At 40.3% G+C, this 25658-nt stretch overlaps 1 protein-coding gene across 1 annotated transcript in view; it reads left to right on the top strand.

Moving 5' to 3' along the window:
• Nucleotides 1–25658, top strand: part of LOC124789039 (dipeptidase 1-like) — a 169110-nt gene that overhangs the window by 65498 nt on the left and 77954 nt on the right. The window contains exons 3-4 of the mRNA XM_047256329.1: nt 4081–4213; nt 24193–24343. Of these exons, the coding sequence (XP_047112285.1) occupies nt 4081–4213; nt 24193–24343 (284 nt within the window). The remainder of the gene's footprint in view (nt 1–4080; nt 4214–24192; nt 24344–25658) is intronic.

The raw sequence follows: 25658 nt of genomic DNA, 5'->3' as shown, positions 1-25658 counted from the left end.
AGTTAATGCGTGCATTATATCTAAAAGTCGAACCTGTGCATGTCAGTTACAAACAAGGGAGCCGGCAGCGGGAAAAATCGGTACATTTAGAATGCTGATATCATTTTCTGAATACTTTCTGGTAGAGGTTAGGATGGTGGCCGTTCTGGGATTATTTTCTAAAAATTTGCAAAATGGGAACGCATATCGTGTTTCAAGAATTGTACCATGTTTGCTGTTGTTGTCAGTAACAAGCGGATGCGATGCGAGTGAGCTGCACCGAAACAATCGATATGTACAGAACCAACTTCGAGATATGTAGCACGCAGGGTGGCAACATTTTATCTAAAAAAAATTATACAGTCATGAATTTTATGGAACTGTATTAACTTCTAGTTAATACTATTGGACCAAAGCATCGTTTACAGTTTATATTACACCTTATATTATCGTAGACATACACGACAACGTACTGTTCCAAGTGTTCGGTAGTAAAATCGTATCTTCGATCACGCAAAACACCTTTATGACCTGAAAAGGGTCGTTTCACATCAAGTCGGGTAACTGGGCAGTATCTGAATTTGGGTGCTATGTTGACACTTATTGTTTCTGGTAAAAGTTCACCCATCCCAATAATAAAGCTATCAATTTAGCACAAGGTTTCAGTGCCTGTTTTCAAAGTTTCTTTAAGATTTCATGGGAATAACTCCGACATTGATGAATTCACTAGAATAAATTTATTCGTACACTGAAAAGATTCATTCAATGCCAAACCTTGAGTTTCAACCTTTTAAATACTTGCAGGTATATGGGAAAAATGAGAGCAAATCATGGTAGTGTCTTTTTCGATACCGAAATCACCGAGAACATCCTTGACCTTTCACACTGCCGAAGCCTCTGCACTATCGAAATCGTTTACTACCCCTCTAATGGCCTTGAAATGTTCATTGTAATGCAACACAGCTTCGACCCACATACCCCAACGCTTTACCACTGGCACATTTGGTAGTTTTACTTTGTGGGTCTTGATTCGAGCATGAGCCTTTAGAAATAATTTGTGGATGACATCAGTTTATTTACATTCACAAACGTGGAACGTACTTCTGCAGCAAGGTGATGTACTCCATGAATATAGCACGTCACATGTATTAAATCGGCATAAAATACTCCGAGAGCTTTTCCTGCTTTGGTCATATAGGGAGCAGCATTAGAAATAGTTGCAAATACCATTTAATCTGCAGAAGAGCCTGGAAATGTTTTTCTAATACCCTAATTCACAAATCTGGCGAAGGTAGAATGAGTTACTTATTCAAGTTCTTTGCACGCCGTCAAATAGGAAGAAGATGGCTCTTCTTTTAAAGCACGAACAATTAAATTTGCAATGTAACGGTCACAAGTGTCTGTAATTTCGTCAGCTGAAATCCAGATAATGTTGTCCTTGAATTCATTGAGTATTTCTGCCAGAACTTTTAAGTAAATTGTCGGTATGTAATTTTCGCGCAATGTTGATCCATATGGTATATTTTGAATTCAACAATATTTGCGCAGGAAGCCTTTAAGGGTTGGCTTTGTAAGTTTGTGAAGAGTAATATTGTTTGCAATGAATGCTTTACATAGATCCATGTTAAACAGACATTTTGGTTACCTTTGGACAAATCCCTGCTACTGCGGCTTGCTGTTGCTAGAAGTTGTCGTGGTCCTTTCTTCTGCTTTACTGCGATATGAAGATTTGTTTTGACATGCTGGTGTATTTGAAACTTTCTTTTTGCACGAAACGTTTCTCTTGCAAAGTCGACAGCATACAACAGTTCCGTTATATGTAAATGTTCCAGGATGGTCAGCTATCAACGAAACGACGTTTCTTTTTGTGGGGGCATAGCGCACAACACGTTACACTCTACACGTCTTAAACACGTTCAGCTGTATACAAGTAAATAGAAAGCTAAACTGAAGCAATGGACGTCCGACTAAAACCTTGCGAAGTGTAATTTAATTGTTGCCGACGCGTAAGTAATGACAACGGAGGGGATTAGCCAGGGGCGTGGGGGCAGAAGCAGTGACTCTGTCTGCCTGTTCCTGCTCCTCTTCAGTAATGATTTCGATAGGCATTGGCCTCTCGGCTAGCGACTGCACGCAGTACTAGGTCACGGTCAAACTGTGAGGCCGTCAGTCAAAATTTTTAAAATGTTGTTAACATAGAGCGAAAATATGCATCGTCACTAGTTTTTAGTTGAAATATGCAACAACCAGTGGAACTGAGCTGAATATGCTAATTCACATGCAACATACAAACGCATATAATCCTGTCTCTACTGATGACTTACGGAGTATGCAGAACGCCAGATATAATCTTCAAAGTACTGCTTTGTAATGATGTTTGATTTGTAAGGAATATGACTTTAAAATTCAGCTCAAAATCAGTAACCATAACATTCCAGGGCAAACACCCAATAATAGCGATTTTTTTTTTTTTTTGGGTTGCCTACTTTTAGAATAGTCTGTCATCCCATGTTACGCACAGGACTGGTAGCGCTCTTTTCCTTGTGCTACTTTGGCACTTGGATTTCCGAAATGTGTCACACATATTTCGCGGTCAATAAAGTCGTCCTTCCTCTGGTGTATAACTTTCTATGCTACCTAGCTAGCTTAAAAACAGATACACGCATATTTACTGGAGTAGTCGCTACCCTCCTAGTGGTTCTCTCTCACAACTTTATTACTTTTAGAACGGTTTCAACCTTTTAAATTATTTAGTCTCTGATGTACCATAACTACAGAGGTATAAGTAGAAAGTGAAGAAGATGCCAGGCAGTGTGTGAGACTATTCGAAAAACACTGAAAGGTGCGCGGACCTAAACGTAGCTATAGAAGACGATTTCAGTGAAATGTGAAAGTAAAGACAGAAAGACCACAGCCATATACAAGTCACAGAGATGCAGTTCCTTAGGATACAACTGGGACACAGATATCTTGTTAAAATAAGAATTCAGGATACAAGAAATCAGTATACAAGAAATCAGTTAGCTACACATATTTGGAATGTGGGAGAATATGGACGAATAGAGGAGCTCCTGGAAATAGTGTTTAGGAATAATGGACCATATAAAGTTTCCGAAAATGACACAATTGCACAGACATATTGGCCAAGGAAGACCGAAGAAAATACGGGTCTAATGTCTAAATCGATAGCGATGATAATGGTGACCTCTTAAACTGAGTATATTATTAGATACCCAGACGAATTCTACATATCGAAGGCATCTTCAGTGGATTTATTTCATCTACTTGTATGTTCTGCCAAAGTCAATATTCCATTTTATTTAGTTGCAGATTAGGAAAAAGAAAAATCGGAAAAACCTGTGACTACATGAGAGAAAACAAAGAGTTTGTCATGACAGACAGGTAAATAAAATAAATCCACTGAAGATGCATTTCATAGAAAAATGTGTTATATGTTATATTTCGGCATCAAAAACCAGTAACAATTATACGGCCACTTATTATAGGACATTAATTTGCTTTAATAATGGCTTTAACTCTGCCTACGAATCGTCACCAACACCACAACAGTACGTTAGGGACCTTGGCAACGGAGGCGGAGTTTATTGAAGCCGAAAGGTGAAAAACTGAATATTTGATGAACATTTGTGTTAGATTTATTTCGTTAGAGCAGTTTTCTATTAATATGATTTTTTGGTTTAGCGAAATCCTTTCTTCATGGCGCTATTATACGAGGCAGCCAAAAGACACTCAGAATTTTCAGACAAAAATAAATCTGCCAATACCGGCAATTCACACAGTGCCTCTCGTGTCACTACCACACCGTCCTGCGGATTCTGATGAGAAATGCGTTAGTTATGAATGCAGGAAGCTGGGAAAGTGAATAAGTGAACAGGCAAACTTTTACGTACTCTTCCCCGGCGAGGGAACGGTGGAATCGGACCGGGTGCTTGCGAGGCATGCATATTCATAGCGGCGCGTGCGGCGGGCCAGCCTACCGCTGCAGGGGCATCCCACTGTAGCAGGTGCCAGACTGGCAGCCAGACCCGGGAGCTCACTGTGTTTGCTTGTCTCCAGTACGGCACGCTTGTTCTGTTGCAGTTCTGGGCAGCGTACGTGCCGTGCGAGTCGCAGCACCTGAACGCCGTGCAACTGACTCTGGAGCAGATAGACCTCATCCGGCGGCTCATCGACAAGTACCCAGATCAGCTCATGTTCGCTGCCTCTGCTGACGGTAAGGGCAAGCTTCAGGTTGTAACAACATCCACTCCAACTGGGACATTTATTTTATTACTTAAAAGATTCATCTTTTCACTGGATTGTGGCCAACCTCCATCACATTCTACACTCCTGGAAATGGAAAAAAGAACACATTGACACCGGTGTGTCAGACCCACCATACTTGCTCCGGACACTGCGAGAGGGCTGTACAAGCAATGATCACACGCACGGCACAGCGGACACACCAGGAACCGCGGTGTTGGCCGTCGAATGGCGCTAGCTGCGCAGCGTTTGTGCACCGCCGCCGTCAGTGTCAGCCAGTTTGCCGTGGCATACGGAGCTCCATCGCAGTCTTTAACACTGGTAACATGCCGCGACAGCGTGGACGTGAACCGTATGTGCAGTTGACGGACTTTGAGCGAGGGCGTATAGTGGGCATGCGGGAGGCCGGATGGACGTACCGCCGAATGGCTCAACACGTGGGGCGTGAGGTCTCCACAGTGCATCGATGTTGTCGCCAGTGGTCGGCGGAAGGTGCACGTGCCCGTCGACCTGGGACCGGACCGCAGCGACGCACGGATGCACACCAAGACCGTAGGATCCTACGCAGTGCCGTAGGGGACCGCACCGCCACTTCCCAGCAAATTAGGGACACTGTTGCTCCTGGGGTATCGGCGAGGACCATTCGCAACCGGCTCCATGAAGCTGGGCTACGGTCCCGCACACCGTTAGGCCGTCTTCCGCTCACGCCCCAACATCGTGCAGCCCGCCTCCAGTGGTGTCGCGACAGGCGTGAATGGAGGGACGAATGGAGACGTGTCGTCTTCAGCGATGAGAGTCGCTTCTGCCTTGGTGCCAATGATGGTCGTATGCGTGTTTGGCGCCGTGCAGGTGAGCGCCACAATCAGGACTGCATACGACCGAGGCACACAGGGCCAACACCCGGCATCATGGTGTGGGGAGCGATCTCCTACACTGGCCGTACACCACTGGTGATCGTCGAGGGGACACTGAATAGTGCACGGTACATCCAAACCGTCATCGAACCCATCGTTCTACCATTCCTAGACCGGTAAGGGAACTTGCTATTCCAACAGGACAATGCACGTCCGCATGTATCCCGTGCCACCCAACGTGCTCTAGAAGGTGTAAGTCAACTACCCTGGCCAGCAAGATCTCCGGATCTGTCCCCCATTGAGCATGTTTGGGACTGGATGACGCGTCGTCTCACGCGGTCTCCACGTCCAGCACGGACGCTGGTCCAGCTGAGGCGCCAGGTGGAAATGGCATGGCAAGCCGTTCCACAGGACTACATCCAGCATCTCTACGATCGTCTCCATGGGAGAATAGCAGCCTGCATTGCTGCGAAAGGTGGATATACACTGTACTAGTGCCGACATTGTGCATGCTCTGTTGCCTGTGTCTATGTGCCTGTGGTTCTGTCAGTGTGATCATGTGATGTATCTGACCCCAGGAATGTGTCAATAAAGTTTCCCGTTCCTGGGACAATGTATTCACGGTGTTCTTATTTCAATTTCCAGGAGTGTATGTTTTCATCTCAATGTATATTTGAAGTGCAGTATCACATTTGCCTTAAAGGCACCCGTGTGTTGCTTTGGTTGGTCCCACATAAGCTATACAATACGCTAATTCATTAGATATATCCCGACCCGATTAGTGGACATTAATTTGCCTTTATAACGGCTTGAAGTCCGCTGGATACACTCAATTATATCCCTAAACGGCTCTGGAGGAATGGCCTTTTCTTCTTCAAGACCCGAAACGAGAGAAGACTGTGATGTTGAACTCAGAGATCTGAAGTCGACATTTTCCACTCTGCTGTTACTGCTTCTTTACTGATAATAAAAACACTCCCAATTTCCTTTCTTCTCGGCGGATCTGCCTCTTTTGATGTCTAGTGGTCAATTCCGCATTATGTAGGGATGTTCGAATACTTATCATGACATGGTGTACTTCTACAGGGAAGCAGCTCATCATCAGTTATCCTCAAGTAGGATCATAGCTAAGTTTTGTTTCTGCTGGTCTGAGAGAACTGGCGACTTCTTGTGCTCCCCTTGGTTTGTTTTTATGATGCAGATTGGAGGTACGGCATGTGACGCAATGAAATTTTTACTGCGCTTCGACAATGATAGTGCATTGATGGTTCAGCCAAGCTCAGAGTAACGATAAGATCCTACACAGTGCTTTATGTCGGCTTGATATCAGACAGAAAATGAGGCGTTTAGATTGTGTTGAGTTTAACTGTTTGGGAGTCTGCAAACGTGCGTCTCCATAATGTGATATGTGGGGGCTATCCTTGGACGCAGATGAATTAATTTGGGGGTTCTTGGCCTGATGAATTCATGGAGTTGTGAGGTGAAGTAGCAGATTTTGTGCTGAATTCGACAGATTTCTTCTTGATGACATGATAGCTGGATGGCTGCCCTGACAGTTGCCTATTGCATGTGTTAATAATCTAGTGGACAGTATCCGTTATTAGACACAAAAAAATATGTTCTTAAAGTCCGCAATGGTATCAACTGTGTGACGGTGCCCAATCACCACTCTTCCAAACCGTATAAGATGACCAGAAGTATGTTGCCGCATCAAATAGACAATTTCGTGCTGTTTCGTCGTGCATGACTCTTGGAGAGAGGGTACAAGTGGGAAAATAATCAAGAACCCCTTACTGGCTCTATGGTTATGTATGACCTCTTTGCTGTTCTGTGATAAGACTAAAGTCTTGTCTCAGTCTTACCAAGTCCGCGCTACCAGTTGTGAGCTGGTAGTCAGGAAGCTTGAGTTCGGTGGTGAACTGAATTTATTCGCTCTTGTCTATGATGGATATTCGCCCCTCTGACAATGCATCATTAATTTCGTCAAGATGTCTCTGGAAGTGCCGAAAATGTAGTTGAGGTCATGGCAGCGCTTTAGGAGCACAGTGTTATAAGCATACAGTGTGATTTCTCCACCAGCCTTCTTCAGTGTGTCGTTGGTACAGATTAAGTACTACGTGAGTCCCAGAACCAAACCATGCAACATCCCAACCAACACTAGTTTTATGTCTCTACTGTAATTACCTTTCCCGGGAACTAATCAAAGATTTACATCATATGTCCTGTCAACCTATAGACTCAGATTTATATTATACATGAATCCATCACACTAGACGCCGTAATATGCCACCCCCTCCTTGCTCTCAGCTTCACACTTCAGCCTGTGGTTACCTTCATCTCTCCTAGACTCTTTGTTTTTTAAAACATACTCAGCCACGAAGAGAGAGTAATGGATAGTGGAGTGCTCAGCGTGGAGTCCAAACTGTTCAATGAAAAGGATATTGTGACCAGTAAAGAAATTTTGAAACGATTATAGAATAATAACTCCAGCATTACACCTAATAAATCAAGGAGAGAGATCAGTCTACAGTTTATGGGAAGGAGAAATTTTCCTGGCTCTCATAATGCCAACCGCTGTTTATTGGTCTACAAAACTCTTGGTGCGTGCACAGATTTGCCCCAAAATATACAATAGTAGATAATAGCAAACAAGACAGGCCATCACGTTTCAGTGTCTGAATGAAGATGGCAGCATTCACATTCTACACAAAACCACGAAAACTCTTCCTAGAAGTGTTCTCATCTACTTTCTTTGTGAAAATTCTATATGGCCGACTCCCCATTGGGATATCCGAATATGCCTATTGTATATATTGTCTATCAGAGACGGTATAGATAGCGTTCTGTTTCAAATAAACTTTAATCTGTTCACTAAATGTCACCTACTGGTACATCAGCTACTATATTAGCTACGCAATTTACTATACATTTCACACCTTTCACAATAACACTTGTGTCATCTAAAAAGAGAAGTTCTGGTTTGAAACATCTGACTTTTGTAACGACAATAATTGGTTGAAAGTATTTTACCTTATATAAGACCATAAATCAAGAAGAATATAATAATTCCAATCCCAAAGATAGCAGGGCTTGGCAGATGTGAAAATTACCGAACTATCGGTGTAATAAGCCACGGTTGCAAAAATACTAACACGAATTCTTTATAAACGAATGGAAAAACTGGTCGAAGCCGACCTCGGGGAAGATCAGTTTAGATTAAGTAGAAATGTAGGAACATGGGAGGCATTACTGACCCCACGACTTATCTTAGAAATTACATTAAGGAAAGGCAAACCTCGTTTCTAGCATGTAGACTTAGAGAAAGCTTTGGACGATGCTGACTCGAATACCTTCTTTCAAATTCTGAAGGTGGTAGGGGTAAAATGCAGGGAGCGAAGGGCTATTTACAATTTGTACAGAAAGCAGATGGCAGTTATAAGAGTCGAGCAGCATGAAAGGGAAGCAGTGATTGGGAGGGGAGTGAGACAGGTTTGTAGCCTATCCATGATTTTATTCAATCTGTATATTCAGTAAGCAGTAAAGAAAACAGAAGAAAAATATGGAGTAGGTATTTAAATCCATGGAGAAGAAATAAAAACTTTGAGGTTTGTCGATGACCTTGTAAACCTGTAACAGACAGCAAAGGACCTGGAAGAGCAGCTTAACGGTATGGACAGTGTCTTGAAAGGAGGCTATAAGATGAACATCAACAAAAGCAAAACGAGGATAATAGAATGTGGTCGAATTAAATTGGGTGATGCTGCAGGAATTAAATTAGGAAATGAGACGCTTAAAATAGTGAGTTTTGCTATTTGGGGAGCAAAACAACTGATGATGGTCGAAGTAGAGGAGATATAAAATGTAGAGTGGCAATGGCAAGGAAAGCATTTCTGAAGAAGAGAAATTTGTTAACATCGAGTACAGATTTAAGTGTCAGGAAGTCTTTTCTGAAAGTTTCTGTATGTTGTGTGGCCATGTATGGTAGCGAAACGTGGACGATAAGTAGTTTAGCCAAAAAGAGAATAGAAGCTTTCGAAATGTGGTGCTACAGAAGGATGCTGAAGATTAGATGAGTAGATCACATAACTAATGAGGAGTTATTGAATGGAATTGGGGAGAAGAGAAATTTGTGGCACAACTTGACTAGAAGAAGGGATCGGTTGGTAGGACATATTCTTAGGAATCAAGGGATCACCAATTTAGTATTGGAGGGCAGCACAGAGGGCAAAATTCGTAGAGGGAGACCAAGAGATGAAAACACTAAGCAGATTCAGAAGGGTGTAGGTTGCTGTAGGTACTGTGACATAAAGAAGCTTGCACAGGATAGAGTAGCTTGGAGAGCTGCATCAAACCATTCTCTGTACTGAAGACCACAACAACACAACAATCACGAGACCATAAAATCTTTCTTCTTTACGTCTTCGTTTGCTACCAACAAAAAGTTCTCAGGATTTCAAGGTTGAAGAAACTGTCATCTAACTTCGCTGGTAGATGTTTCTTACAAGGATCTTTTCTCAATTATTCATTCCAGTGCTTCTTCGCTTTGCACTTCATGTTAACATCTATATTTGATTTACATGTAATCATCATTTCAAAACTTTTCAAGATTAATATTGTGTGCTATTGAGTGACGTTGCTCCAGGCAAATAATATCCCCATTTCCGTATCGTATGTCATCAGTGAAGCATATGGTTTGATAATGGGCCTTGAAACTCGTTTCATTACAAATTTTTTCAGATAGTGACAAACACTCACAAGAGACTCAGTTATTAGTCTTTTTAATGTCTGGATTAATATGTCCGTAAACAGAAGAAAAAGTTTTTTATTGTCATTTTCGACTATGAGCCTTTCAGTTGAAAATCGTTATCTACACTTATGGCTTCTACCTGACACGTATGTAAACACTTACACACATGCACAGTTAACTGAAACTGTAAGTGGCAGTCCAATGATCACAGACATACATCTTGATAGAATATTATGGAAAATAAAATTTTAAAATTATGTCAGGTAGCAAATTTATGATGTTGTGGTAACTTGGCGTAATTAAATACAGCATACATATTGAGAACTTGCACATTCTGTTTTTCTCTGAAGCATCGTCTGAGTCTTTATTATACACATGATTGTGGTTCTCTTGTTTTGAAATATTTTAAATAAGTTATTCAACACATTTCTTACTATCTTTTAAATAGGTAAACTGATACGTTTGTTTCAAAATTTTTTATAATATAAACAGTCCTGAAAATTTTCTCAGAAAATATTGAAACATGTAAATTAATTACAAAAATTATGTTGCACACAAAGTGAGATACCATAAGGCTTGTACTTGTTACTGTACTTACATGGCACTGCAGAAGATTTTCAGAATTAAAATGTGAAAGGATGTGGCTGGATAATGTATTTTTATACCATGGTAGGTAATAATAAAATCATAACTATTAAACATGGAGAGCTCCTCTTATTTTCTGTGCGTGCTATGAAAAACTGGACAGAAATTGCACTTTATCCAAGAAATAATTTCATAACTTTTTTTTTTACCAAACCATGTTCCCACTCCTTATACGCTATCTTATGTGGGCGTTTTTGTTTGCATTCTCTTTTAAAACTTATAGTACATATTAACATCTTGTGCTGGATATATGAATGTTTGTCTGAATGGCACTTACATATATTTATGAGTGATAATTTTGCGTAAAATGCTTTACACAATTTAAGTATCCAGTTAAGACACAGGTATAGGGTTGCGGGAATATATATGGTATAATTATGCGATGTTGAGATATTTCTTTCTTGGAACCTAAGTTGGCTATACTGTGGTTATATATATATTCAATACCCCATATGACATTATTATTAGTGTATGGTGGTGGTTATACATCTATGATACATTCTGCAGCTTTTCGTCTGCAAACAAGGAAAGGATTTCTATTCGTCTATTTCTCATATCTGAATGGGTTCAAATATTTTGCGAATGTACTCCTTCTCATTCATAATTGCAATTTGGTTTCCGTTGTCAGTGTTTCTCATAATGGCACTTGCTTTTCTGCAGTCTCCTGTAGATTTCAGTTTATGGTTGGTTTGGTTTATTATGATTTTATTTCATCAATGACAAGTTATCTGGATATGTTTACATTTCATTTACGTGAATTCAGCTTTTCTTGTTGCTTAACTACGTTTTCAGTTTCTGTTGTGGTGTTCTCTCTCTTTTCGTGACACATAACTATGCTTGTTATGTTTAGGACTCTTTTAAAGCAAGAAGTTTTCTTGTTCAGATAATTTTCTTTTGGTAGATTAATCAGTTACTAATTGAACATCTGTTCCTTATCTTGTTATACAAAAGACTGAATACACCTCAATTCACTATAAATCTGACTAGAGAACTGTATACTGCATTAATAAGACAGATAATAATAAAAAAAAAAACAAGCCACCACAAAAGAAAACACCGTGATGACTGTAGGAAAGAGCTACAGAAGACTACAAATGAAACTGAAGAAATAATATGCCATTATCACAAAAGTGACAAGTCTAACACAATTACAGATAAGAAAGAGAAGGAATATATTAGCAGAATATTTGAATTCATCCACAACAATGAAATTACAGAACTTACAAGTGGTCTACAAACTGATACCAAAGAAATTAGAGGAAACCTTTGAAAAACACAGAAATAATCTACACATAGGCAGAGATGAAGAATACAATCCAAAATCATTCTAAAGCCACCTCTCTGAAATCATTGCCTAAAATTCATAAACCAACCCTACTAGGCTTGTGAGCAAATTCATCAATGACACGAACTCCTGGCTACTCAGACACATTACTACACAATAATGAAAGATACAAGAAACAGATGCCTCAATGCTCTGGTGATTGAACAGACACAGTAAGTATTCTAACTGTATCAAACACAGCTACATCAATGTCATTCGACATAATTTCCATGTACACACGTTCTAATGAATAAAACTGTCCACATCATAGAAAGGCCATCGCACCGAGAAGGAAATGCCACCTGTGACAAATATATAAGGAATATTAGCCATTCTCAAGCTCTTCAGAGGACAAACGGAGTTTAGCGTCAATAGCAAGTCTTGCTCTGAACAAGTTTTCAAGGATATGTAAGTAACATGCCAAACAGTGTGACATACAAAGTTCCTCAGTTTGTAGAACAAAATCCTAAGAACATAAAAGTTTTTGTTGTTTGCAAATGACAAGTCGTAAACTGTGGTAGATCTTAAATTACCAGAATAGATAAGTAACAGTGTTATGTGAGATAAATGAACCGACATTTAACATTATTATTCCCAAATAAGGTTCTTTAACGTAGATCTGTCAGAGCAGCAGAAGTACACAATATGTAATAACGCCTCTCGGTGACATGTATGTTTAATGGTAAACATAATCAAATGTAAAATACTGGATTCCAGTATATTGCTCCTTTTCACATGTAAATAACTCTTACGCAGATACTCATCTGCCCTACACGAGATTTAATATGTAGAAATGATTAGCCAGGAAGGAAATAACGAAAAATTCCACTGAAGATTTTACATGAAGTGCTGTTGCAAAACTAATGAACTAATATCCTGTATAGAGTTGGTTTTCTCACCAATAAATATTTCTACTCAAAGTTACACAGTATAACTGGACTAAACGTTGTGGAAATTTTTCTAATTCTTCATGAAATGATTGTATGAGAATTGCATAGTACTAAAAGGATCTGGAAGGTAGCTTCCTCATTATGAAGCACAGAAGAAAGATGTAATATGACGTACGCTTGGTTAGTAAACTCTATCTCATGATATGTACTGCTCACTGCCGATTATGTTATTGATATGTGAATGACTACTAAGTGTTTAATTTAAGTCCTACAATCACAGATATAAATAAAATCTGGCATGAGAATATCTGAAACAGAGACCTGGAAGGTCGTTTCTCAGTACTTATGTGAATAACAACTTGGTAATCCACTTGGGTAGTAATGCATATGCCAAGCCACAGTCGGTAATCTTCTTGTTCCTAGTCATATAAAAACATTTCCAAAAGGTGTGTGTCTACCATTAGTGGCATTTCTGAAAAAGCCATGTTAATAATTTTTAATATTTTCAAAAATTAATTTCATGTGAGAAGTTGAAGGTCATTCACAGATAAGAAATGAGTTGTTTATTGTTGAATGCACCTCTAGTATTTCATTCATTTCCCCATTGTGTCTTTATTTAACTACAGTCTTTTCCATTGTGATAATTTTTAACCTCTAATATTTTCAATGCGATTTTTGACACAGTCTTCTACAATCATATCAAATGTAACATGTAAAACCATCTCAGTGGAAGGAAAGGGAAAAGTCAATGGAGGTAAGTACAATTAAAAAATCATATAGTTAACTGGAATTAAATGTCTGATAAAGCAGCGAATGAAGTAGGCAGTAAACATGTGATGTGCAGTCTTCAGAATTATTCTGAATTCAAAACGCCCTGTATACTTACCAAATAATAAGATGGGAAAGCATGATTTAATCTGTAACAATGCAATACTTGAAAGTAAGTGCACCAGTGAGACGACTGATGATGGAAAAAAGACGTAAGAAAAATCAGGACACGTTCTTAGGTTGGGGGGACCTGAAAAAAGCGTTCAACAGTGGAAAATGATGGAAGATGTTCCAAATTGTGGGAAAAATTTATGTAAGGTTGAGTGAAAGACGGATAATATACAATTTGTATCAGAAACAAGACGGAGCAGCATAAATGGAAGACCAAGAACGAAGTGCTCGGATTAAACAGAGCTAAGATGGGGGTGTATACTTTCGCTCCTACTGATCAATTATACATCGAACAAACAATGACGGAAATGAAAGAAAAGACCAAGATTTTGATTAAAATTGAGAATGAAAGGATAGCAATGATAAGACTCGCTGATAACATCCTCAGTGAAAGTGGCGAAGAATTACTGGATGTCTTGAACTGTATAAATATACTAATGAGTACAACATACAGACTGAGAGTAAATCGAACAATGGAGAAATCAGGAGTATCAGAAACTTGAATAGCCAGAAGCGTAACGTAAGAGTTGGCGACCATGAAGCACATGAAATGGCGGAATCTGCTACCTTGGAAGCAAAATAACGAGCACTGGCGATGCAAGGATAAATCGTTGATTAGTTTAAACAAAGAGGGAATTCCTGGGCAGGAGAAATCTGCTAGTATCAAACTTCACATTTAATGTGGGGAAGAACTTTGTGAGAATGTGCATTTGGAGCACAGCATGGACATGACAAAAAGAAACGATAAGAATCTAAAAGTTTCAGATGCATTGATATAGCACTGTTTTGAAAGTCAGGTGGGCGGTTAACATAAAGTATGAAGAGATTCTTAATAGAAACGGCGAAGAAAGGAACATACGGGAAACTTGCACTAAGAAGAAAGGGTACTGTGATAGACCGTGTGTTACTACTTCAGGGAATAGCTAGCATGATATCAGCGCGGCTTACAGCGCATCACACAGTTGAGAAGGCTGATGACAAAAAAGAGAACTTGAATCATCCATTTCACTCTACTGTTGGTGTTGTCTTCAGTCTGAAGACTGGCTTGATGCAAGCTCTTCACACTCGTCTAACCTGGGTTGGCCTCTACATTTGATTCGTACTATTCTTCTCTCACTCCCCTCTCACCGCCCACACACAAACACAAACACAAACACACACACACACACACACACACACACACACACACACACACACACACACACACACACATGCATATGTTTCCCTGCTATACCAAACATATGATTCTTTGATAACCTAGGGAGCAGTCTGTCACCCTGTCGCTTCTCTTAGTCATTTTGTCTCAGAATTTTAACTTTTTCCCTAATTCGAATGAGTACTTCCGCATTGATAATTAGATTGATCCATCTAATCCTCAACACTCTTCTATAGCACCACATTTCAGACACTTCTACGCCCTACGCGTCTGAACTGCTTACCTTCCACGTTTCACTTTCGAGGCGAGTTACACTCGAGGGATTCCTAACATTTACGTTTATGTTACTAGTAAAGAAATGACCCTTTTTCTGACAAAATTGACGTGCGTTAATCTGCGTTTGATGTTCTCTCTATCTCAGCCACCGTCAACTGTTTTGCTTCCCCAGCAGCTAAACTCCACTACTATTTTAAGTATTTCATACTCTAATCGCATTGCTTCATGATCATCTGATTAAATTCGACTTCAATTCATTATCCTTGTTTTACTTGTGTTGATGTTCACATTAGGAACTCATTTCATAACACTATGCATTTGATTTAAGTGATTTTATATCCTTTGCGTTCTCGGGCGAATTGAAATGTCATCAGCAACCCTGAAAGTCCCTTTCTTCCTTCTTAAACTTCGTTTTAGTGACGACAAAAAAAAGTTTGCCAATTACACTTTATTCGTAAACTGCTAGAGGCAGCATTGGACTTGGACTCAGGACTGTTCGGCCTTGAGAAAGACATTTTTGAACACTCCTTATAAAGCGTTTTATCTACTGACAAAGAGGGTTGTATAAGGTGTCGTGAGCAATAAATGAAGGATGGGAACTCGGTTCCGCAAACATCAGCAAACGACGCTACAGAGCGCCGAAGTTATAGGCGACGGCTCCTGCTGCTAGACTATCTCTTCGGCAATAAACGTAACATTCTACGATTACGGACCGTAGGTGTAATCTCTCGAAATATTATTTCTTATTTGGTGATTGCGACAATAGCCACGATCGCCGGTGGACAAGATGGAGCTAGCAGTGTCGGCAGGCTGTGCCTCCTACGAATCAGATACTCTATTGCTTAGTGGATAAATGTTCCGGACGGGGGTTTCCATCTACAGTCAACTTTTGTCCTTTATAACGAAAGAAAATGAGGATTTGAGGACGTTCCTGGAGTAAAATAAACTGCTGTTTGTAACCCGTGCCGGCCGGAGTGGCCACGCTGTAGTAGGCGCTACAGTCTGGAACCGAGCGGCCGCTACGGTACCAGGTTCAAATCCTGCCTCGGGCATGGTTGTGTGTAATGTCCTTAGGTTAGTTAGGTTTAAGTAGTTCTAAGTTCTAGGCGACGGATGACCTCAGAAGTTAAGTCGCACAGTGCTCAGAGCCATTTGAACCATATTTTTGAAACCCGTCTTCTAATCCGTCTTCTACTAAGGTAACAGAGCCATTCTACGCATCAGCTAGCTCCATCTTCTCCATTGCCAATCGAGGCACTCACACGTTATGCTGAATTACAAACAACATTGTGGGGTTTTCCGCCTATGCTCTGTCAGTAAACAATTCCACGTTTCTGCTGAAAGTATGGCCTAATGGCAGACGCAGGCGGCTGTAACACCTTCGCTCTGTAACGTCGGTGGATGGTGTTTCTGGGCACTGTTTCTTATCCTCAATTAGCTCCTCATGACACCGTCTACAAACCCTCGAAACCTGTAACAATATTTCTGCGACGTCCTGTAGAGTCTGAGAATTTATCTTTCTTTTTAAAGAACATGTACGGTACATGTCATTATTTACATAGTATTAAAGTATAATTTTTTCTTGGATGGTATTGCACCTAAAACGCTCTATATTACAAAAACAGGATGGTATGAAAAATGTTCTGAGACTTGTATCTGTTAAAATGGAGAACACAAAAGGTCTTTCTTTGCTGTGTTATCGCCATCTCGACTCCATACACATTGGGTAATGAAAGAGAAAGGGGAGAGATAGCTCCTCCTGCTGACAACCACATCAACCGTCAACTAAAGGTAGACTTGTAGTTTCGATGTGAGAACTAAAATTCATCCCAGCCTCCTATCTTCATTTACGTGAAATATACAGTCATGTCAAATCAGGTGAATCATTTGAAATACCATGTGTTCGATAAGTAACTATTGTTGCAGAATGATGGAAGTCCATAGAAAAAGAAGAACGTCATAGAAATGAACAGTCACAGATAGTCGCAATAACCTTCCCCGGCATCGCCGTTGATGGTTGCTCTTTACCGTATCACTGTTTTATCTTGGCATCTAGCTGGCTTCAGGTCGGACTTCAGGGGGTACGTCTCGCTGCAGATGAACCGCATCTTGGTATAATTTTAAAATTGTGTACACATGAAAGTTAGTATATAAAAAGTTTCAAAACCGACTTAATGTAGTTTAACAGTTTTCACATAGACACGGTAGTTGTAACTAAAGCATGAAGAATAAGCCAAATGAAATATGAAAAGAAGAGGATAGGGTTGGTGAAGCGCGCAGCTGGAGACTAGCGTTATGCAAGCACATTTAATAAAACGCTAACTATTACACACACTGATGATCTTCGTAAATAGCCGTCGACAGTACCAACATAGCGCTTGTATTATGAATGGAGGACTTTCTGTAACACGTTAGTTACATAAATCTCTATACGATCACTCGGACCAATTGGAGTAGACCCTTCCGTAAGAGCGCTATGGTCTACTGAAGTAACTGTAGGCGGTAAAATTAATCTCAACAAATTTAAAGCTACACTATATACGGTGAACTTCGGACAATCGTTGATAGTTACCTGACAGCTATATGCATTGCAAGAAAAGACGTTCGACGGCCAGTGCCGGCGGTTGGTATGGACATACTGGGTAGCAGTAGCCACTCAGTAATCAGAGTGACTGAAATACCTACTCTCAATCTAAAGGAATATACGAGTTCGTGTTGAAAAAGCAAAGGCTCCGAACTTTTATGTGAAAACTCTAAAACATCTTTTAAAACACAAACATTATTAACGTTCTACATCTTCATTCTTAACTTACTTACCTCTATTGCTTTTTAATACAGTCACCCTGGCACAAACACATTGACTGCAGATATCGGCACTGTAGGACGTTTGACTTTGTTGAAGGAGCCAAAACCTCACGTGTGCATCCATCGCATCATCACTGTCAGTGTGAAGTCCTCGAAGGCGTTCTTCAATTTTGGAAGCATGTGAAAATCGCATGGTGCCGAATCGGGACTGCATGGAGAATGATAGATGTCAGTGGACCCAAGGCGTCGGATTGTTGCGGATGGGACAGCGCCCGTGTGTCGTCTGACACTGTCATGCTGATGGAGGGGGTTCTCCGTTTGTGGATGAACCCTTAGAATTCTAAACTCGATTACAGCACGCTGTTTCTCACGCACCGACATAGTTACGTTACACATCGCCATGTTATACGCTACAATTCGGTTCCCTCTAGCGCCAGAGGGCTGAAAATATGTAGATATTAAGAATAGATATGTAGAATGTTAATAGCTTTTCTTTCATTTAAGAATGTATAAAAGGTTTCACCTAAAACATTCGGAGACATAAGTTTTCAGCACGCACTCACATATACACTGAGAGAATGTTCACGGAACAGCAGTGCTAACTGCAGTTCACAATGGCACACTTACAGCTTAGTGCGAGATCTCTCCAACTTTTGGGACAACTGCTCTCGCAGACACTAGCCCTTCTGCTACAACACCCTGGATAGCATCCACGTCTTTTGCAGGAACTTCTATCGCTAACGGTAACGCAGGCATTATTAACTGAGACAGCAACATCATGAATGCGTGGTGACATTACTAATCTACCACAGTGCTGAAGCTGCCGCTGATGCCGCACGTTTGGAAACCCTGCTGTCTGAAACGGAACATTACGATCTCAACCGATCGCTGCAAAGCCGTGAGCTTTAGTAGTCGTTCTGAATGGGGCAGCTGTCCCCCAACATTCTCTAAGTGTGGGAACACATGCATTTGTAAAAATGTGCGATCGAGGTTACTAACTTAAAGAAAAGGTACGAGATGTGGCTGAAAGAAGAATTATATTTCCTGTCCGTATTTTTTAATTTCTTGAAACATGTTGCTCATTCTGAGCCCTTACCGTAGACGAGCAGTAAAAGCCGCTTATCAGACTATTAAGCGTTTATTATGCCACAGATCGCACGCCAGATTTACAATAATAAACTAATTACTGAAATTATTTTTCGTCAAACACTGTTTGCCGTTAGCTTCGGCAGTCGATTTTCCGATGAACTTGTAGCGTACGTACGTCAGTACGTATCTGTTTTTCTGCGATACTCATACTGTCGTATTAGAAAGTTAAATTCTTCGTAGTGAATTACGAATTACATATGAGTAAGAAACCGTCTACGATTAGACTGAGATTTATCTTGGGTTTTCCTCTTACTGAACAGAGGGGTAATGTAGAATCAGTCAAAATGGTCACTGATATATTCGTTGTGAGAAGCAGAAGCAAAAGGAAAAAAGAGCGGAACAAGTAGAGAAAGCAGTTTAGCAGCAGAATATGGAGGAGCCCCCTGTACCATCTTTGGGAGGCTTTAGCATAGCAGTGAACTGGTTTAGGAAGCTGACATTGAAAATCGTATGTGTACTATAAAATCGATGAGATTTATGAGATTTTTTTTAAATATAGAATAACAGACAGTACTGTCAATGTTATTCTTATTTGTAGAAAATAAAGAACTAAACTGTAACTGCAAGTGTGTATTGCTATAATTTTACCGTTCAAAGCATGTACAGTCGACTCTGCGTCATATTAAATCCAGAGGAACAGGAAAAGCTTAAGGAAAACAAGGGTTATAAATAATACGAAATCAAATAATCTAGAGGGGCTTAGGAGAAAATTCAACTAGAGTATGACTGAAAGAAAATTGTTGTACATACGAATTAGATACACCTTAATTTTAATAATGTGCGACGTAGTACATACGTACATGCATATAGTACATACCTAGGTTACATGAAAACCATAACAATCAAAATGTTACAAGTCATATTGAAAAACAGTTTGTAATTCCCATTTGGGAGAGTGACTCCTATTTAGCACAGTCCAGTGAATTTTCTGGGGTGATGATCGAATTTTCGATGGCGATTAAGCACAGGACCGTAGACTGTGGAAAGATGACCTTGCCTAGCTGAAAGTAACTGAATTAGGAGGTTGTTTTTCGTTATCATCCTCGTCCCCATTCTGACAGGCCAATAGTTTAGCATCGGTAGAAAACCATAGTCACTGATATCATCGTGAACATGAACGAAATTCCGAAGGGTCAATCATCACAGCTGGGAAGAGTTTCAGCAGGACTGTCTAGTTAACTATGGCGACCCTGATATCTATTCCACGTAATATATTTGCGTTACAAATCAGCATCTTCTGTATCAGTTATAAAGAGCTGTAGTGCTGACATTTTACCAGGCCTATCAACCAAGGACAAAGCGGCCGAAATATGATGGTTGCCTTCTCGCGTTTTGTAATGCTGTTCATCGCAAGTGGAACAAAATATCTGCGTAGAGATTTTTCAAAATTTCTATTATGCTCATATCTAATGGCCAAGTCTTGATATCGCATTGGGTTTGAAGAAAGTCAATTTTACGAATCATAATGACGGTGGTCTGTTATGTAAGACACAGTTGTCCAAAAACAGTAAAATATTTCGTTTATCCTTTCTCATGCAACTGTTAACCTGGGGCAGTCATTCATTTAACAAGTTCATCGTCATCCACGATATTTTGTTTGAGTGATAAGTTGTGGGAAGCGACTTTATTCCCTTGAGAGCAGGGTGATTTCGCAGATTCCCCTGGAATGAGAGGTTTCAGCTTCTGAGAACCGCCTATGTTACAGGCTAGAAAGGCATTTATTCTATCGTTGCTCAGTTTTCCTCCTTTGCTCATTTAGTCTTTGGATGGTTTGGTTCGATCAGGATGATCTGTGGAATATGTTGCGCTGTCATAGCAATTTAAAAGTTCATTGAGTATAAAAGGATTTACCTAAACTGTCACTCTTCACATAGATTTTTTTAACGTTACGCCCTGAAGATTTTTTCGTTCTTTATATATATATATTCAGAACTACCATTCACTCGTCGCAAATCCTTCAGTGCCAAGAGGCTGTTCAAAGGACTTGGCTGTTTCCTTTAAGATAAACCACCTTCACGAACCCTGTGTCCTCTGCACTGCTTTACCCACTTGATCTAGCACTCCTCAAGGCGAGAACATTCGCTCTTAATCGATCCTTTCTTCCTGTGCTTGAAACGCTTCAGATGACACGATCTTTGTTTTTTTTTAAATCATTGACAGTGTAGACAGTAAAATAGTGAACTCTTTTCCGACCTTTTTCCGAAATTCCATTCTTCACATCTCTTTTTTTTTTGTTACTTGAAAGATACTTGCTGTTTTCAACATTCATGGCATTTCACTGTTTCAGGAAACACGGATTGAGTACAACACGGCATGTAAGTAGACTGCAGACAGTGGTACGAGTATATAGGTCGGAGAAAGAAGCGACAGGTGAACCGTGCCTGTACTGGGAATCTCGCTTGCAGGGATGCTTCAGTGGAAATCATGTAGATAGACCTGAAATTATAGAGAGTCCGGAAGCCCAGTCTTCAAAACACAAGGCGTTGGCGAGATGTCCTCAGAGTCAGAGCTTAATCTTACCGAGGTAGCCAAAACACATTGATCCTTTTTTCCAATTTATCAAGTATCTTTCAAGGGACCTGGACGAATTTCAAATTATTGAGGGTTTGAAATTATCGAGTGTCAAGTTTTCGAGAATCGACAGTAGTCTAAATTTATGCGGTTTACGAGAAGCGCGAAAATGATATAATTTAGTCGTCTCTTGTCTACAAACTTAACTTGAAGTGTCGGAATGTATTATGTATTTGAAAAATAAATAAAAACTGCATTGTAGTGCAGAAGATGAACCTCATTCCAATTGTCTCTATGATTTTCCGTTTATCTACATGTATTTCCCATAACACAAAAATATGTTATTGTTTTTAGCGTCAGCCGTAAAAACCTCTTAAGTGTTTTCAGATTTTAAAAATTAAATGAAGCATAAGTCATGGCCTCAACTCAACAGACATAATCATCCAATTTGTCATATCTGTACTGAAATCTGCGCACGCAAGTTAATAATCACTTTCGACAGGTGGCCCATGAAGTAGAAAGCAGCGTCAATTGCCACTGATTTTGAAACTGGTAGCATGGGGCAGAGCCGATAAGGATTCACGTAATACATTTTCTTCATATTAAATGCACCTAACCATTAAAACCGGTTGAAACTTATGACATTGTTCAATGGATATTGTCACTTCGCTTGACACAAATGATGGATAATCGAAACGCGTTACGAAAGTATTCAGTACACTAAGGTCCTGGAGAGATAGTAATAACAATTAAAATTCCAACTTCCTGACTTTTTAAAGGCTTGAGCAGAACACAGGCAGAATTAAAATCTTGATTACAAAGAGATGGCTACAAATGACTTCAACACTTTCATGAAAATGAAACTCTCGGGCTGACGGCAGCTATAGACTTGTCAGGAATTATGAACGAAATGATAAAAAATGACGATTTTATTTTCAATTTTACTGGATGAAACTTCTGGCGTACGCAAACTGAACTAATTCCTGTTTGCCTCAGAGTCGGTTTTGATGACCTCGCAGCGAATGAGTATTTTATTGGCGTTTATTCTACGAACAGTGGTTCTACAGGAACCTTGGTTTATCTCGTGAAAGACCTTTTAGCTGTGCACAAGTTAACACACTCGAACATCAAAGGCCAATGTTACGGCAGGAATCAAATATTTCTGACAGAGTCTGAGGAATGCAGTCACGAATTCACAAATAAGATCCTGTAACATTGTTTGTGCATTATAACGCTCGTAACCATGATCCTATGTTTCAGGATGGTACTGAAGATATTTTACCACCATCGAAATTTAATGGAGTAGCGCAATATTTAATAAATTTTGTACCGAACTCACCGAAACACTGTCCTCCGTTGAAAAAGTGGCAGACGAAAGGAGAGAAAGACACTGAATGATGTTTACCTTATCTATTATTCTACTGTTCAACAACGTATTTATCTCAATAAAAACTGTAATGAACTGTGATTATTGTTTGATATTTATATGTACTTTTATTTTACCGATAAATAGTGCAAATACGACCTCTGAAGGCAGTAAGGGCAAATTAAAAACAAATGGTGCAGGTTTTGTACGACAATTCTATTGACAAAGGAATTGATAATATGATATCAGCCAAAGCGACCCGATTCTGTGATTACTTGCAATGATTTGAGTGCTGTTTTAACTCAACAACGCTTATTTCAATTTTTCGTACAGTAAAAAATTGAAACGTTGAATTATAGAAGTCTTAACTTTCTATCATTGAATTGTATGAAACAACAGAAGCTGTTACTGATGTTACAAGGCCTTCTTGTTTATTAAATTTCAGGAAATCTGAAATAACAGTTTTCAAATTGTTGCTCATCTTCAACTTGACGAAGCTGAAGTTCCATTTCAGCAAAGAGTTCCGGAAAGTCGCAATCGAGGTAACAGTGAAATAATTTAATTCATCACACTTCAATAAATTTTCAGGAAGTCCAGTTTTGAAGTTTTAGACCAACTGATTGCTTCAATGAGGCAGCGATTCTGCGAAATTTTTCAAATCGTTAAAAAATGTACTTTTCAACATGCTCATATGTCAATGAAACTGTAATATTTACAAAAAAGACTGTTGGAGAACGAGTATTAAGTGATAGAGAAAATGACTAGAGCAGACCATACATTTGAGGAAAGTAGTCAGTTTTTAAAGAAAATGTGAACAGACTAGGACTATTTCCAGAGCTCAAGGATTTGTATGTTTGCCAATTACGATTCGTAGAGTATCCTGTTCTAATGAATGAAGTTTCTGTTTATAAATCGACTGAAAACTTATTTACGATCAACCGTGTTTCAAGGTCGACTTCATCATCTCACATTTCTGTATGTTTATAGCGACATTACCAATACACTAGATATGTATGATTAGTTGGATGCATTTGTTCCGCAAAATGCTAATTGAAGCATAGTATTGTACTGCGTAAGTGATTTTTCTTCTGAATAGCATTCAATTAAGTAAATAATAATTTATGATTCCTTTGCAATTTTACTGTAGTTTTATCGCTGAATAGCGTCCCTTTTATGATTTTTTGTCTTCTGCTTACAATGGGTTTTGAATCCTTTCCTGGACCACTACCCACCGAGACAAAATACAAACTGCCTGGCCTGTTGACGGCGAGTGCCCGTGATGTTGCAGAGATAATGTCGGCGCATGCGGCACGCCGCATCGCCAGCCTGATCGGTGTCGAGGGCGGCCACAGCATCGGCAGCAGCCTGGCCGTGCTGCGGGTCCTCTACACGCTAGGGGTCCGCTACATGACGCTCACCCACAGCTGCCACACGCCCTGGTACGTCGCTACCAGCCGCATACTCCCTCTGTTACGCCTGCTGTTCTCTGGGGTCACTCCTGTGCAAACAGGCTGTACAACTTTCCTTACTGTATGTACTCCTGCATCACCTACAGCAGTGTTTCCTAACCTGAGGGTAGTAACCACTGATTAGAAATGAGCTCTATATAATCGAACTCTCTCTCTCTCTCTCTCTCTCTCTCTCTCTCTCTCTCTCTCTCTCTCGCGGAAGAAAAACGTAACACACACAAAAAAATTATTAATTTAGATTAACAATATTTCAGGAATATATTCGTCTACGTACAAGATTTAAGTGATTAACATTGCAAGCCCACATGCTAATGACAGCGCGAGTTTACAAACGTGAAATTCTGATACATTAATAACCTGTGTAACTGCCAGAATGTTGAATGCAAGCACGCAAACGTTCTTGAGTTGTGTTGTACAAGTGTCAGATATCAGTTCGTGGGATGGAGTCCATGCCTGCTGCACTCGAGTGGTCAAAGTAGGGTTCTTTAATGCCATTTGTGGATGACGCAGGAGTAGTCGTCCGATGAAGTCCGGCAAGTGCTCGGCTGGAGTAGATGTGGTGATCAGAAAGGTCAGGGAAATATGACACTCTGTGGAGCGTGTTTGGGTTACAATATTGGTATGTGAGCGAGCGTAATCTTGTTGTAAAACATCCCTGGAATGCTGCTTATGAATTGTAGCACAGCTTGTCAAATCATCAGACTGATGTACAAATCTGCGGTCAGGACGCGTCGGATAACCACAAAAGTGATACTGATGTCATATGAAATCGCTTTCCGAAACCTCCGCGTAGGTCCAGGCAGATTGGCTGCAGGCCCTCAACTGAACCAGCCTTAATCAGAAATTACAGCTGTACTCCAATGTAGTCTCGCTTGACACCACGGAGTTCACAAATTGTGGTGGAGTGCACCTTACTTGCCGTTTGGCACGGAGATGTCTTTGAAGCAACCCATTTGCAACAGTTCGTTATGTCACTTTGGTACCAACTGCTGCTTAAAGCCGGCCGAAGTGGCCGTTCGGTTCTATGCGCTGCAGTCTGGAACCGCGAGACCGCTACGGTCCCAAGTTCGAATCGTGCCTCGGGCATGGATGTGTGTGATGTCCTTAGGTTAGTTAGGTTTAACTAGTTCTAGTTCTAGGGGTCTAATGACCTCAGAAGTTGAGTCCCATAGTGCTCAGAGCCATTTGAACCATTTTGCTGCTTAAATTGCTGCTGCAGAAGCGCCAGAGCCACACGATGGTCTGGCCTCTCGGTAGTGCCCGGTGGGCCTCCAGAGCCAGATCC

This window comes from Schistocerca piceifrons, chromosome 3, assembly GCF_021461385.2.
Source record: "Schistocerca piceifrons isolate TAMUIC-IGC-003096 chromosome 3, iqSchPice1.1, whole genome shotgun sequence".
NCBI lineage: Eukaryota > Metazoa > Arthropoda > Insecta > Orthoptera > Acrididae > Schistocerca > Schistocerca piceifrons.
The sequence above is the reverse complement of the archived record's forward strand: the minus strand, read 5'-3'. Positions and strand labels throughout refer to the sequence as shown.